The following is a 15,824-nucleotide window of genomic DNA, read 5'->3' as shown; positions in this document are numbered from 1 at the left end:
ATCTTCAATGGGATTTGAATTGTTTATTCCAATTTATTCTTAATGCTTTTTAATTGCTTGGCAACCAATTAAATTGATTTAGGAACCTAAACAAACTTGGGAAAGGGAGTTTAGTGTAAACTAAAATTGAGATAGCATTTGATCATATTAATTGATTTGCGTATAGGATAGGGATATACTTATAGGTCATATGTAGCCAGATTAGAGCCTAAACTTAATGAATCTATTTTAATTTCAATTCACATAGGGATATAGTGTTTTGGTTAAAATAGATATTTTTATAAGATGACTCGAGATACCTTTCTAAATAATTTAGGACTCTAGGTTAGCAATTCAACCTATTGAAATAAGTTAAGGAAGAGAGGTAAGATTTAGATGAAGTGTGAAGGATATTTTGATCCTAGGCTTGTTTGATTTGATATTTACTCAAGTTATTATTATTTTGATTTTTCTTAGTTTAAATTTTGGTTAAGTAGTTTTAGTTAGTTAATTTAGTGATTTGATATTAATTCTTTGGATAAGATTAAATTGTTCTAATTTTAGTACTTAACAAAATTTTAGATCAATTCTTTGTGGGATCAATACTCTGCGTGCTTTTATATTATCTATTCGATAGGTATATTTGCGTAGTAGAATTTTAACTAACAATTGCACTAGTAGTGCATTAAATAATAAATGATATATATATATATGATTTGAATTTATCTACCCCCCCTACTAAGTATTAAATGACTCGTCCATTTATTCATACCATTTGTAGATAACTAGGCCATCAGACTATGTGGCAAAGGTCATCTATTGACTCACCCATTCTTGACATTCAGTAAGTCCCCTATTTTAGGAACTCCTTTAGTTTTGTCACGAGCTTCCACTCCACGTATGGTAATAGATATATATGTAGGCACAATGTGCCAATTTAACTTATGTAAAAGTTGTTATGTATGAACCCACTTTGTATGGCCAATGTTTTGTTGGTTCCTATAATATGTGCTAGAGGGGGGTGAATAGTACAATTTGGCTCTTGACAAGATTGGAAACTAATTTTCAGAACTTAAGAAAACAAAAATAGAGTATAAAATGCACAGTAATTTAGAGTGGTTCAGTCATAGACCTACATCCACTACCTTGATTATCCAACCAAGGATTTTCTCACAAACTCACTAACAACCGGTGAAATTCACAAGCTTCCACCAAGCTTTTACAATGGCTTTTACTAGGCTCAACTACAACCTTTTACACTAGTTTTTCACGGGCTCAACTAAAACCCAAAGTGGTTTTCCAAGGCTCAACCACAACCTTTAACAATCAAGCTGTCCTAAGCTTGAACAACTCCTTAGAGTGACTCCTTCACTCTAAGAATACAAGAGAAGTAGTAAAAGAAGGTACCTATGATCACTGGTTGATCTGAGTGGTACAAGATTGAGTGCTAAATACAAATGCAAAGAGTAGCCGTTTAAGTGCAGACAAGTGCAGTGAAGCTTTTCTGGTTTTTCTACTTTCTATAGCTCAAATCTCATTCAAGGCTTCTCAAAAACTTGTTTCTAATTGTTGGAAAACCCTTTTATACTTGGAGATTCAACTCTGATGGCAGTTTGGCAATTTATATCCGTTAGAAACAGTTGAGAATGAGTTCTAACCGTTAATCTGTCTTGTAGTGCTCTGGTTCAAATTGTAGACAGAGAGCTCTTAGTCGACTAACTTAGTTGACTAAGTTGGTTCTGTTTCTGGTTTGCAAATTCTAGCATAGAGCACTTAGTCGACTGACTTGGTTGACTAAATTGATTATGTTTCTCAAACTCTTCGACCTGCCATTTCTCCAATTTGAAATTTGGTCAACCAATGTTCTTCCTTGTTTCACCAATAAGCTTCCTCCTTGTTATTCAGTTACATCTTGTTAATTTTATCCCTCTTTTTCTATCAAAAATACTCTTTGAAGAGTTAATAAATTAATTTCATATATTAATTTCCTACACACTCAAGTAAAGGTATTAGACATAAATAAATGAAAATGTTTTATTATCATCAAAAACTAATGGAACCAAGATGTATGGCTTTATGAATATCATGTTTATGGATTGTGTGCCAAAAGGCTTATTAAATGTGTTTGAATATAAACGTTTTGTGATATATGGAAGTTGAGAACCCTTGCCTATGTATGTTTGGCATTTGAACTCTAAGGCTTGCTCAAGTCCCGCAAGCTCCACCTGTCAAGCTCGTGCGTCAGTCGTGGACCCTCGGGTTTAGGTCGTGACAACACCTATGTTTTACCTTAAGTTGAGATTTAAGATAAGTTATGAGGACATTGTGAGAGATCATTGGTGTGGTGAAACCTATCTCTAGCGAGTTGTTTTCTTTATTTAAAGTTTACCTGATTTTGTTTTGTTTAGTTTTCCTTTCTGTTTTGCTTGAGGAATAGCAAAATCTTAAGTCGGGGGATGTGATAGCTCTATTTATTTTGTCACATTTAGAGGATTAAATGGATAAACTTCCCGAGATTAAATTTAGAAATTAGATACTTTTATTTATTTTTAATTAGTTTAGTAAATTATTTTAGGTTATTTTAAGTTTTTTTTTATAATAATTTGCTTTAAGTTTAATTATTATTTAAGTTAGTTTGTTGCTCTTATAGGTGTGCAATTGAAAAGGCTTGAATTGATGAATGCTTTTTCTGCACATGTTTCAGTATGTTGAGTATAACTTTCATTCTAAAATTTCTATTAATGCGATTCTTAGGCCATTAGAAAGATAAGAGATAAGGCTATAACTTTTATGTTTACCACTTTGCCTTATTCAGCTTGGAAGAAGGAGAAACTTACGTCACAAGTCAAATTAGGGCAGCAGAACAAATGTGGCAAGATAAAATGTTGGGTGCCACGATGCTATGAAGAAAAGGTGACCACAGGCCAAGTTAGAAAGCTCAGTGTCACGTGCTAAGGGAATGGTACTGTGGAGTCAACATGACATCTCAAGTTTCATGATATTTGGACTCTCAATTCATGTGGAATTCTAAGCCCTATTTAAAGACCCTTTCAAAGCACTTGAGAACAACAATTAAACTAGGTTTTCTCTAAAGAAAAAGAGCCATCAAGAAAGCAAGGAAAAACTCTTGAAGATTGAAGCTCGAAGACCTGATTAATCCTAGTTTTCTTTTCTTCTTTAGTTCTTTTTATACTTTTTATGTTTTATGTTGATAGTTAAACTTTTTTAGATGATGTTTTTAGTAATTGTGAGGAATTAATTTTCTTATCTAGAATAGCAATTGAATCCAACATGTAGTTTGAATTTTGAGTACTCTCTTTTGCTTATGATTGATAGTATTTGAGTTGTTATTTCAATCCTATTTTTAATGCATCGGATTGATTGGCCGCCAATTAGATTGATAAGGTAACCTAAACGGAACTGAAAGAGAGAGTTTAGTGTGAGCCTTGGATGGAATGGCATATGTTCAATATCAATTGCATAAGATAATTGATTTGATTTACGTGTGAGGTAGATATACACTTACATGTCATATATAGCCAATATTAGAATCTAAACTTAATGAGTCATAATTGCAATATCAACAATATTGAAAACCCATCATCAAGTACCAACTAAACTCTTCCAACATAAACAATATTATCAAAAACAAATATTCTTGAAAACTAGGCATTTACTTAAGAAAAAATTTGCACTTTGATGGAAGAAAGTTGGTAAAAATCCTTGAATCTTGTGTTTTTGTGAAAGAAACTTGAGTTTTTGGAAGGTTTTGTGAATGGGTTTGGGAAATTTTTGGGTTTGATGGAAGGGGAAGTGAGAAATTTGCAACTAAAGTTTAAGTGGTAGAGGAAAAGAGAGATCGAGAAGGCTTAAATAAATGGAGAATCCTCAACCCAACATCACAACGCTAAAACATGTTATTCCTTTTTTTTTTTTTCAAAAGCACTGTTGCAATGCCGCAACACTAAAGGACCAACACTGTGATGTTGCCTTCTTAGGTTAGCCTTCATGGCTGTTTTAGCGTCGCAATGTTGAGCTTAATGTTTTGCCTTTCTTCTTTTCTTCACTTCTCACCTTTTTGTTTTTTCCTTTACACTAAATGAAGGCAAAATGATAAAAGATCTGCAAGAGGAAAATAAAACATAAATCAATCACTAAATTTTGAAAAATTAACATTTAATAACTAAAATTCAAAATTTTAAAAGACATAAAAGAAACATTAAAAGTTTAAACACTTGGATTGCCTTCCAAGAAACACTTCTTTATAGTCACTAACTTGACAATGGCACCCCTTTTTACTCTTCTTCATCCACATAATAAAGCTTGAGGCTTAGTCGATTAACCATAAGCGCTCGAACGGCCTCACTCTCTATCCCTGTTATCCCATAGGGGTAGACCTTGATCATTTTAAAAGGATCCAACCATCTTATCTTGTGTTTCCATAAAATAGGTTTAATGTGAGAATTAGAGAGTAAAACTTGCTACCCAACCTTAAAATCAAGACAATTGGGAGGTGGTGGATGATGCTTCTCATGTGATTGCTTAGTTTTGATCTGTGGAGGTGGCAGTTTTAACCCAAAGGTTAGGTCTTGCTCACTTAAAGGTAGAAAAATAGGCTTACCCTTGCCCTCATCAACTAAATCCACTCTATAACAATTAACTGAAGAGGCATGATGCTTAATTACATTGAAAATATTATACTCGGCTACCTCTTCTTCAACTTTAAAAGTTATCTTGTTATCCTTCACACCAATGATTGTGCCAGCAGTTGCTAAGAAAGGACATCCTAAGATTAAAGGAATTTCCACATCCTCTTCCATCTCAAGCACAATGAAGTCCACCGAAATATAAAGGTGCCCAACTTTAACCAACACATCCTTTATAATCCCAAAAGGTGCCAAATTGTTCTATCTACTAACTGCAAAGAAATAGTAGTAAGTTGTATCTCATTAAATCCAAGTTTCTTGGCAATAGACGAAGGCATTATTGAAACACTAACACCCAAATCACACAAAGCTTTAGAAATGTTAAAACTACCAATAGTGCAAGGAATACAAAACTTCCTAGAGCCTTAAGCTTTGGTGGAAGCTTTTTTTGGATAATAGCATTGCACTCCTCAGTGAGCGTCATTGTCTCATACTCACCCAATCTCATTTCTTTTGTCAAGATATCTTTTAAAAACTTAACATACGAAGGCATTTGCTCCAAAACTTCAACAAAAATGATACTAAAGTGGAGCTTCTAGAAAACCCCTAGAAATTTCTAAAATTAAGCATCTAACTTTTACTTTTAGAAGCACCTAGGAAATAGAGGAGGGTATGCTGCTTGTGTATCTTTGACCTACACTTGCTTGTCTAACTTTTCAACTTCTGATTCATTCTCAAATGGCTTCTCTTGTGGCTCTTCTGTCTTATTATTGCTGCTAACTTCTTTCCCACCCCGAAGGGTTACTACCAAACAAAGTTCTTTACCTTGCTTGGATCAGGCTCAATATTGCTCAGTAAAGTCCTTTGAGACCTATTGTTGATATCATTGTCTAATTGCCCCACTTGAGTCTCAAGATTTTTCAACGAAGCTACCTGACTATGAATAAAGGCATATACTTTAGCCATTTATTACATGAGAAGCTCCTCTATAGGTGGCTTATTTTCTTGCATTGGGGGTCTAGGTTGCTATGGGAAACCTGGAGGAAAATTCAGTCTTAGAGCTGACAAAGGACCCTGATTGTTGCTTTAAGAGAAGTTAGGGTGATTCCTCCACCTTGGATTATATGTCTTAGAGTTTGGGTTGTTTTGCTATCTATTCCCCATAAACTGCACTAACTCGATACTCATATGACATTGATCACTCGAGTGTCCCTCACCATAATAATCACAAGTAATAAAAAGACTTTGTACTAAATGGACTCTAAAAGAATCAAATATCTTAGTAAGAGCGTTTACCAAGAAGTCAATGCATTAATATCATCCAACTCATGGACACCAGCTAACTTTTTTAATAAGGCCTTCTGAAAATGCCACTAATAGTTATTCAATGCCATCTCTTCCAACAAGTCATAAGCATCATCAATCAACTTAGCCATGAGAATACCACCAGCTACGGCATCAATGGTAGTCCAAATTGGATTCAACAACCCATTATGAAATGTCTGTACTTGAAACCATTTAGGTAGACCGTGGTGCGGGCATTTTCGAAGCAAGTCCTTATACCTCTCCCATGCTTCGTACGAAGACTCAAAGTTCAACTATGTGAAAGAAGTAATATCATTCCTCATTTTAGCTGTCTTGACAAAGGGAAGAACTTGGCTAGAAACTTCTGTGCAAGGTCATCTCAAGTAGTGATGGAGTCGGAGGGAAGAGAGTTCAACTAAACCTTGGCTTTATCCCTTAGTGAGAAAGGAAACAACCTCAACCAAATGGCATCATCAGTAACTCCATTGTGTTTAACGGTGTCGTAAATCTCCAAGAAGTTTGAAATGTGAGCGTTCGGGTCATCATTGGGGAGGCCTCCAAATTGAACAAACGTTTGGGTCGTTTGAATGATGGCCAACTTAATTTCAAAATTGTTGGCTTGATAGCACCTCTCAAACCGAATTTCACATTCAAAACACTTTCTTATTTCTTTTTGTTGTTAATAGTTAAGTCACTTTTTATTTCTTCGTGTATTCTTCTTTATTTTTTCAAGTGTAGATTCCAACAATTATGAGGTTTTCTTGTTTCAAATCTGATATGGTGGGGAGCTAACTAAGAAACAATAAACTGTTGCTGTATCCAATGTTGAGGATGAATACAAGGCTATTGCTTCAACAGCTGCTCACTCACTTAACTTGCCTGTCTCATGCGTGACCTTGGTGTTCACTTGTCTCAACCATCTACTTTATAATATCAGTGTCCTCTTTATGTCTTATGATCTGGTGTTCATGCACGAACATAAGACATTAAAATTGATTATAACTTAGTTCTTGAAAAAAGTTTCTGAAAGTCCGCTAGTTACTCATTTTGTGCGTTTTTACAACCAATTAGTAGATATATTCACCAAAGCTCTTCCAAAAAATTAATTTCAAATGCTGCATGCGAAGTTGGGTGTTCTTTCTCTCTCACGCCTCAACTTGAGGGGGAGTAATGAGGACTCAAGCCCACTCCCTCATTCTGTGCCTCCAATTAAAAGAAGAAAAAAAAATCAATGTTAATACTGCAATATTGACTAAATCGTGGCTGTAATCTGGTGGTCAACTCTACTAATTGTTTCCATTTATTCTTTGCTCAATTGTATATACATGGAATAGATTGAAATATAACACTCAGCATTGAGAGAGAGTAAATCTATAAATGTGCTCTTAAAACCTCTTAAGTTTTACTAACTATTAGAATTTGAATTTTATTCAGCAACCATTTGGTCAAATTGTGTGAATAAATGCAATTTGTAATAAATTATTCACGATTTGATTATTGATTCACTTATTAAACTGATCTATCAATCTATAAGTTATATATAAATATATCAAAAGAGGAACCTGATAAACTTAATATAAACAACTTTATCTTGCTTCTACCCTCCTTGTTTAATTTCTTCTTTTCTTGATCTAGATCTCTCATTCCCCTCTTTATCCCTCAAAACAATTACTAATAAAATAACATTAATAAAGACATGCCCATTAAATAAGTAAGAAAAGACATTGTTGAATTGAGTTTATTCTCCTAATAATTTCTGTTTGATGGGTTCCTAGATTAGAACCATTAGCTAAGAAATGCATCAAAGATAGGGCACCAGAGCCATGTCCACACTAATAGAAAGTAGTTATACAAAGCACCCAATTCAACGTGGGAAGATGCTAAGGTAAAAAAGTTTGAGCCCATGGTTTACAGTAGTCTCGATGTTTGATTGACAAGAAAGTCTTGATGCATCAATTCTAAAGAATATTGTAGGAGAGAGAGACCCAGGAGTCCAGACCACCGTCCGTAGATAGTCATACGCAAGATTTGTTTTGGTCAAAACAAAATTGCTGCTGCTTGCTTCACAGCTTCGTTGTTCATACCCCCAATTGCTGTCGTGTTTCTTAAATATTTGTAAAACCAGTGACATTTGCTTGACTTACTGTACAACCCTCCCACATTTTCTTTACAACGTTGCTTTCCATGCTTAACATAAAGGGCCCCTAGCCATTTATGTCTTTCTTTGACAACAAAAGAATCGTCAAAAAACAAGAAAAGCAAGAAAATACATCGTAATCACTGTTTTCAAATTTTGAAAAAGAAGCATTTGAATGTTAGATTCAATAATTGGTATATATATATATATTTTTTTTTAACTTAATGAGTTATATTTAAATTTTTCCTTTCTCCTATGAATATAATATTTGGGTAGATAATATTTGCAATATGCCCATAAAATAATTAAAGGATAAAATTATGTCATTTTAAAAAAAAATTTAAATAAATAGATTGCTTAATCTTCTGTGCAATATTACAGATATTCCAGATTAACGGTAACGAGATTTTTAGTAAGTTTTTTTACACGTATCCAAGATCGATTAATTAAATTCAATAATATTCTTGCGTAGCCATTAGGAGGAAGAATAAGCATGCGGAGGGGGTACGCTTAGTAATTTCCTAAGCAATGAAAACGAAACAATGGTTGAAGCATCACATCCACGTCCAGGTCAACTCGGTAGCCATCGCCTGGTCTTCCCACCCGTTTCCGCGTGGCGCGAACCGGGACAAGTGTAAACGGGAGCACGCCGCTTTCGATGCCATACTTTTTTGTCCCTTTTGGTGATATCCATTACATATTCTGTTTCTAAAATATTTAATTTTAAAAAAAAATTAAAAAAATAGTAAAAGAGATAAGGATATTAAGTACTTAAAATAAATATATAAATAATTTTGTGTCATTTAATAAAAATAAAAATTTAATAAAAAAATTTTAAGTGAGATTTTTCACGTGTGAAACTAAATTAAGGAAAGCGAGGGAGGAGGCGAACCCCAAGGAAACAATTCATCACGGCTGTCCCTTGTGTTTTGCTCTACATCTTGTCTCATTTGCCTCATTCACTCTTGCGTCACTACAGACGGTAAGGAATGATGACATCACATCTCGTGGAAGACAAAAAGCAAGTCATTTGCCCCTGGACTGAGGTATTATGTGGGATGGAATAAATCTACTCTCTCTCGTCCAATCCCTTTCTTTTTCGGTGATTTATCTTTACGAGTTTTTCCGAAATTATTCAAAGAAGAATCTTAGACAAAATTTTGTTGCATATCCCAATCACACCCATCCATTCCAATAAACGCATGTGAACAAAAATGGTTTCTCGTTTGAAGATTCAAAAAGCTTTTACGGATGTGTGAGATAGATTTATTTATTATCAATTGTTGAATTTGATACAACCAATCAATCATATCAAGTTAGGTCAATTTTATTAATAAAATTATTTATAATTAAAGAAATTATAATTACGTTTATCAAATTAGGAATGAATATGCTTATTATTTTTTTAGCAGAACAATTTTTTTAAAAAAAATCTTTAAATTATTTATAAAATTTTAAATATATTCTTATTCTTTTATTATGTTTAATCAGTTATTATATTTTTGTTTTGAATCAAATAAGCTATTATGACTAATGGTTAATTAATTGTTATTAATCAAAATATCACTCATCATTTTATATCACGTGACGTTAACCTAATATGCTGATATGTCATAATGAATGATGTTATGGTATAATGATATGGTTATGTAACTTTTTTCACCTTTTATATTAAAGTCACGTGTAAAGATTTATTTGATTCAAAATAAAAATATAAGACTCTTAATTGAATGAAATAAAAGTATAAGAGTTTAATTAAAATTTCTTAAATAATTCAAAAACTTTTTCAAACATTATACCATTTTTAAATTTTTTTTCTCTTTTACCCACCAAGTGGTTATGTCAAATTCTAATTATTATTATTCCAAAAGACTAGACCAACCTATTAAATATTTTTGGCATACAAGCCCCATTGATATCATTTAAAAGAGTACTTATTAGTCATTTTTATTAACTAGAGAAGAAATTAGCAATAACTAATATTGTCTTTTCTTCTTGCTTGAGGATAGGATCGAAGAATAAGAATATCAAAAACATGATGAATAGATTCATCAGGTAGGTGCATCAAATTATTAAATATATTATATCCCAAAGTGTTAATTGTTGCATTATTTTATTGCTTTGCTTGTTCCAAGTGTTATGATGTTTTACATCTATGTAAAGAAAAGTGGATTCTTTCCTGTCTTTGGAAAACTTGAAAGGAGAATGACTAATTATCTTAGTGGTCTTTATAATCTTTTCGCATTACTTTGTTTGGCTGGCCGGCCAGGACCAGCATAATTTAATTAATTAATTAATTAAATTGTTCATTATCCTTCGATGACACTAAGGATATGGGGCAAGTGTATTTTCCACTACAATAATACGATTGGATTGGAGAATAAGATGAGGAAAATATTAAATTAAGTAATGCGTCTTTTTTATTTTGGGTTATAGGCTAATGGCCATTACTTAAACTAGTCATTACTACTTATGCACGTACCAAGATTAAGAGGTTTGACTTTGTTAGTATTATGAGTCAAAAAGCTAAATTCATAATTTATCAACAAATATTAATACAGCCATGATTCTGTAAAAAGAAATTGTATGACCATAATTTTAATTAAAACCTTTAAAAAATTAATAAGTTTGATTGATTGTGTGTGTGTGTATATATATATATATTAGAATTTTTTTTAGTTTTTTAAAAAATAATTATGATAACAGAAAAGGAATGTTTCTAATCCATACAATTAGACATCACAATGAAAGAAAAAAGTGATTTCAAGTTTTAATAGCGGATTAAGTTATAATTAGCAAAATTATAACCAAATGCTATGTCTTTTAATTTAATTTTGATGGAGCTAAATAAAATTTGTCATTGTATGCCATTATGGAGCAATTAATATTTTTTTAAAGAAGATATAAACAGTATATATCGTTAATTTTTAAAAATATTAAAATAAATTGTATTTACGCTTTTTTTTTATTTCAACTTTTCTCGAATGACATCCTATGATTTTTTTTATCAATTAATACCTTGTAGTTTTTTTTTCTAATTAACATCATATGGATAACTTACGTTTTTATAAGAAGTTAGATTGTTAATTTTGTTTTAGTAAAATTACCAAATACTTTTAAATGCGAACAAATAGATTAATTTTGAGTTGAAGATTTTTTATAATTTTATTGAAAAAAATTATAACACATTTGAATAAAGTCTAAAGAGAAAATAGAATAAATGATGTAAACATTAAAGTTTTATGTACACTAATAGCTAATAAGCCCCTCGCTAGTATGAATAATAATGTTACATGTGAGTCTATGTTTCGCACAAAACCTTTCTCTAAAATTTCAAGAGCCAATAACTTTCAATTAAAAATTCACCACAAGTCTGAATGAGGAATAACCAATAGCATAACTTTCGAGTATTAAAAATATCAAATAAAATTTAAATTTCAAACTCCAAAAGATAGATTGAAAGACCTTGGTACATATATCTCGTATAGAAAATTTGAAATAATTTGAATATGTTTTGATACTGTTTAAATTGGTATTTTCATAAAAAAAATTCTGAAAAAGTTTTCACCGCTCACTAAAAATTGATCAAATTTTGTATATAGATAGTAATTTTAGGCTCCGTTTGATAATCGAAAAATAACTTACTAGAGGAAAAAATTTTTCTGTGTAAAATCTTTAACCAAAAAAATTTAATGTTTTCCATTATTTGGATAAACTGTCGAAAGCATTTTATGTTGTTTGTATCATTTTATGAAAAATATTTTTTATCATCGTGGAGTTATTTAGGTGTTAAAATAATAAATAAGAGTTGAGTACAAAACAATATTGATATTTGATTTTCACTAATTTGGGATCAAATTAAGAATGGAAATGAAAATGGATAAAATCAATAATGATATTTCTCAAAGCATTTAACCACAAATTTGTAATAAAAATAAATTCTAATTTTTAAAAAAATTTTCATCTTATCACTTTTTTATCATAACTATAAAAATATAAATATTCATCAATTGTATAAGATATCCAAAACCTCTACCTATAAATATGTATGTATTAAATAACAATTATTGAAATATTTTTTATTATAATTATTAGTAAGATTTAAACCTATTATAAATGTGTATTCATCAAATGATGATCATTGAAATATTTTTTATTATAATTATTAGTAAGATTTATTTCATTTATAAATAAAAAAATTTAATTGTATTGAATGGTTTCATTAAAATAATATTTTTTTAATTTTAATAATGTTGTATAATTCAAATATTAATATTTTTAATTATTTATTTTAAAGTTAAATATTAATATTTTTTATTTTTTAATATTTTAAGTTAAATATTAATATTCATCAAACTTATACTCATAAACTTAGTATAAAAGTGTTTTTATTGTTCTCTGGAAAACGTCTTATGCCTTTAATGGTGTAAGACATTTTTCGTGGTTAACCTTATTGATTCGTAAAATGTTTTACATATGAAATTAATTTTTCATCTGTCAAACAAATATAAATCTTGAAAATGTTTTTCGAAAGATATTTTACTGCAAAACTAATGGACCCTTAGTTACTCGTTTTACGTATTACTATTGATCTTCTCATTGAACTTTATCATTCTCTCAATTTTAATTTTCAAATTTAATTTTTATATTTTTGTTTTAAATGGAGAACTTCACAAATTCTACCCAAAAAACTTTACGTAAGTTCTTTCCACACATAAAAAATAAATATTCATATATTCAATAGAACATGGTACAATGATAGATTTGTTCTTTATCCCAACTATATATTTTGTTGCTTGGTTCAAGAAAGAACATGGTTATAACTTTTAACTGTGGTAGTGGATTTTATATGTAGACTTTGGGCAAGACTTAGGTAAAATGCTTAAATAACAATTAAAATTTAAGATTAAATCCATAAACTCTAGAATTTGTTACAAAGATTAAGCACGTAGTTTTGAATAATTTGAACAAGTGTTAATACTTCAAATACTAAACATGTATTTTATGTTGACTCCATATTGTTTTTTATGACTGTTAATCAACTAAAACAAATCCAAAGAGCTTAATAAGATCAAGTAAACAATTTAAACAATGATCAATTAAGGAAAACAAGTCAGTAAAGCTTAGTTGATTGTCATGGAGTATTAATCGACTAAAACAAATCCAAAAAGCTCAATAAGGTCAAGCCAACAGACAATGATCAATTAAGGGAAACAAGTTAATGGACTAAATTCCCAAGAAGTCCTGAAGAGCTAAAGAGGTAAGATAATCAACACTTTAGTCTGCTAAAGTTTCCTTTTAATCGACCATGGAAGTAAAACCAATCAATTAAACCCATTTTGAAGGGTTTTAAATCTATGAAGTACTACAATAATGGACTAAAAGAAAATGATGATCAACTAAAGGCAAAGGAAGATTTTCAAATTCAACTAGTTAGACGACTAACAATCAAAGCCAATTGTTTAACTGATGTGTTAGATAACTTACCAAATCACCTCAACATATACTTGTTGCAAAATCCTTACACATCTAATGGGCAAATTTCCTCTAAACAGCTAGTTTCCAATTACAGCTATAAAATGAGCCTAAATATGGACTCCAATAGGAAATGGAAATTCCATTCCCCCTATTTCTTATTACACTCTTACAGCTTCATCTGGTTTATGGAATGGTTATTCTGAAGAATGATCATTCCAAGAGAGGTCAAAATAGCAATTATCGATCATCCTTTAGTAATAGCAATTTCGCTAACTAAGAAATGAGCCAAAAAGATTGAAACAAAAATGCCCTTAATCATTTTGTGACTATATATATATATATTAAAACTTAACCTTAACATATAAAAGCCTTTCATTTTTCTCTTTTTCTTTCTTTCTCTACATCCTCCTTTTCTCTCCTTCTCTTTCTAAATTTCCTCCACCAATGTTGTCTTTCAACGATAGTCAATCTAACACTCCACAACCAGATTTGGCCTCGGGAAGCGTTGATTTGGTGCTCTAGCAAGCAATATCTAGTTGTGCAAACTGCAGATCCAAAAAAATGTCAAATTCCAAAAAAAAATTAGGTTTTAGCATAATTTGTAAAAAAAAACATTTTTTTTTCATAGCAAAGCCTTTATTACAAAAGAAGGAGTCGCACAAAAAGATGTAAAACTCCACTAAAAGTACAACAAGAACATGGAAAAAGCTCAATTACAACTACACACAAACAACCAACATTCAAAAAATATAAAGAGCTTACAGAAATTAAATAGCTACAAAGAACAACAATATAAAACTCACAAATTAACCATAATAGCAAAACTAGTGGAAAAAAAATAAAAACAATAAACCCCAAGAAGCACGAAGAAAGAAAGCCTAAATGATCAGTAATGGAAACGAAGAACATCATCAAAACGATTGATTCCAGCCTTAGCTAAGTGATTTGCAAGATTATTGGCAAATCTAGTAATCTTAACAATCGACCACTGTTGAATTCTTTTTTTCATGCAATTGATGAGATTCATAGTGTTTCTCATTGTCCAAGGGGTGAGAGAGGGATTGTTGACCCATAACATAAAATTGGAAGAGTCAAACTGAACAACAAGTTCATGAGTGCTAACCTAAGCAGAAGTAGCAAATAGGAGAAAAGCTTCCTTGGTGGCCATTAGCTTGCAAAATGAGAATCAACACTACCCAAAGACTTAGAAAACAAAATTTTTCACATGTCCAAAATCATCTCTTAAGGCACCTCCTATTCTAGAATCGCTTGGATTTCCTCTTGAAGCTCCATCGACGTTAAACTTCATGCAATCTCTAGCTAGTTTCATCCAATCAACCATTAGCTTGTCTTTCTTTACCACTAATTTAGCTTTGACACGTGAGGGTTCTCTCACAACATAGAGAACTGAAAGATTTCCAAAGGCCATTTCGCCTTTGCCCACCACCCAACTTTTAGTGTAATGATATCAACAATCTTATAAAGGTCCCAAAGTTTTCCATTAAAGACCAACCCATTTCCTTGAATCCAAATTATCCATAAAATGGTGTAAAAAGCCATTCGCCAAGAGGGCAAGCAACTGCCTTGAGAAACAGTGTCATTCCAAGCAAGAACAAAGCTTCTAATGTTGTTAGGGAAAGCTCCCTTAAAACCATAAGAATCAAGCCATAGATTCCATATTTTCCAATTGTCAAAACATCTAAGAAAAAGATGCTCAATAGTTTCAATTTCAACATTCAAAATAGCACAAAGAGCAATATTATAAGCAATTAAACCTCTTCTAGCTAATTTACTTTTAATCGCCATTTTGCCCTAGATAACTTGCCAACAGAAGACCTCCACTTTGAAAGGAGCAAGATCGAGCCACTCCATCTTTCAAGTATTATCAAAACAACCATGATAACCATAAATAGTGCTATAAAAAGACATAGCAGAATGGTCACCACTAGTACTTTATCTGGCATATCCCTATCAAGAGAGAAGTTAGAAATAATACCAAATAATTGGTTCCATTGGACTCTTCCTAATCAAAAATATTTCTTCTCAATTGAATATTCCAATGACATATATCTTCATTTGAAGATCCAAAATCAATCAAACATCTAGTTTTACTAGTTGACAAGGCAAGATTGTGAGGAAAAGTATCTTTAAGAATCAAATTGTCAATCCAAGGATCACACCAAAATATGACATTATTACCATTGCTCGAAACGAATCCAATATTGGCTTTGACAATTCTTGACTTGAGATCATTAAAGGAAAGAGGACTAACAATGTTT

General features: G+C 31.3%; 1 protein-coding gene and 1 non-coding gene across 2 annotated transcripts; one reads left to right on the top strand and one right to left on the bottom strand.

Moving 5' to 3' along the window:
• The first annotated feature begins 6,149 nt into the window (after positions 1-6,149).
• On the top strand, positions 6,150-6,256 carry LOC148760793 (small nucleolar RNA R71). The gene has a single exon (XR_016028762.1). It is a non-coding gene; the product is annotated as a small nucleolar RNA R71 (small nucleolar RNA).
• An 8,681-nt stretch (positions 6,257-14,937) lies between these two features.
• Positions 14,938-15,351, bottom strand: LOC148760792 (uncharacterized). The gene has a single exon (XM_088809681.1). The coding sequence runs from the start codon at positions 15,349-15,351 to the stop codon at positions 14,938-14,940; it is 414 nt and encodes a 137-aa protein (XP_088665807.1).
• Between the last annotated feature and the right edge of the window lie 473 nt (positions 15,352-15,824).

Source organism: Theobroma cacao, chromosome 9, assembly GCF_053813885.1.
Source record: "Theobroma cacao isolate CCN51 chromosome 9, ASM5381388v1, whole genome shotgun sequence".
Lineage (NCBI taxonomy): Eukaryota > Viridiplantae > Streptophyta > Magnoliopsida > Malvales > Malvaceae > Theobroma > Theobroma cacao.
This window is presented reverse-complemented; position numbering and strand designations above follow the sequence as displayed.

Excerpts from the sequence above, each read along its gene's own strand:
- LOC148760792 (XM_088809681.1), bottom strand. The coding sequence starts at position 15,351 with ATGGCGATTAAAAGTAAATTAGCTAGAAGAGGTTTAATTGCTTATAAT.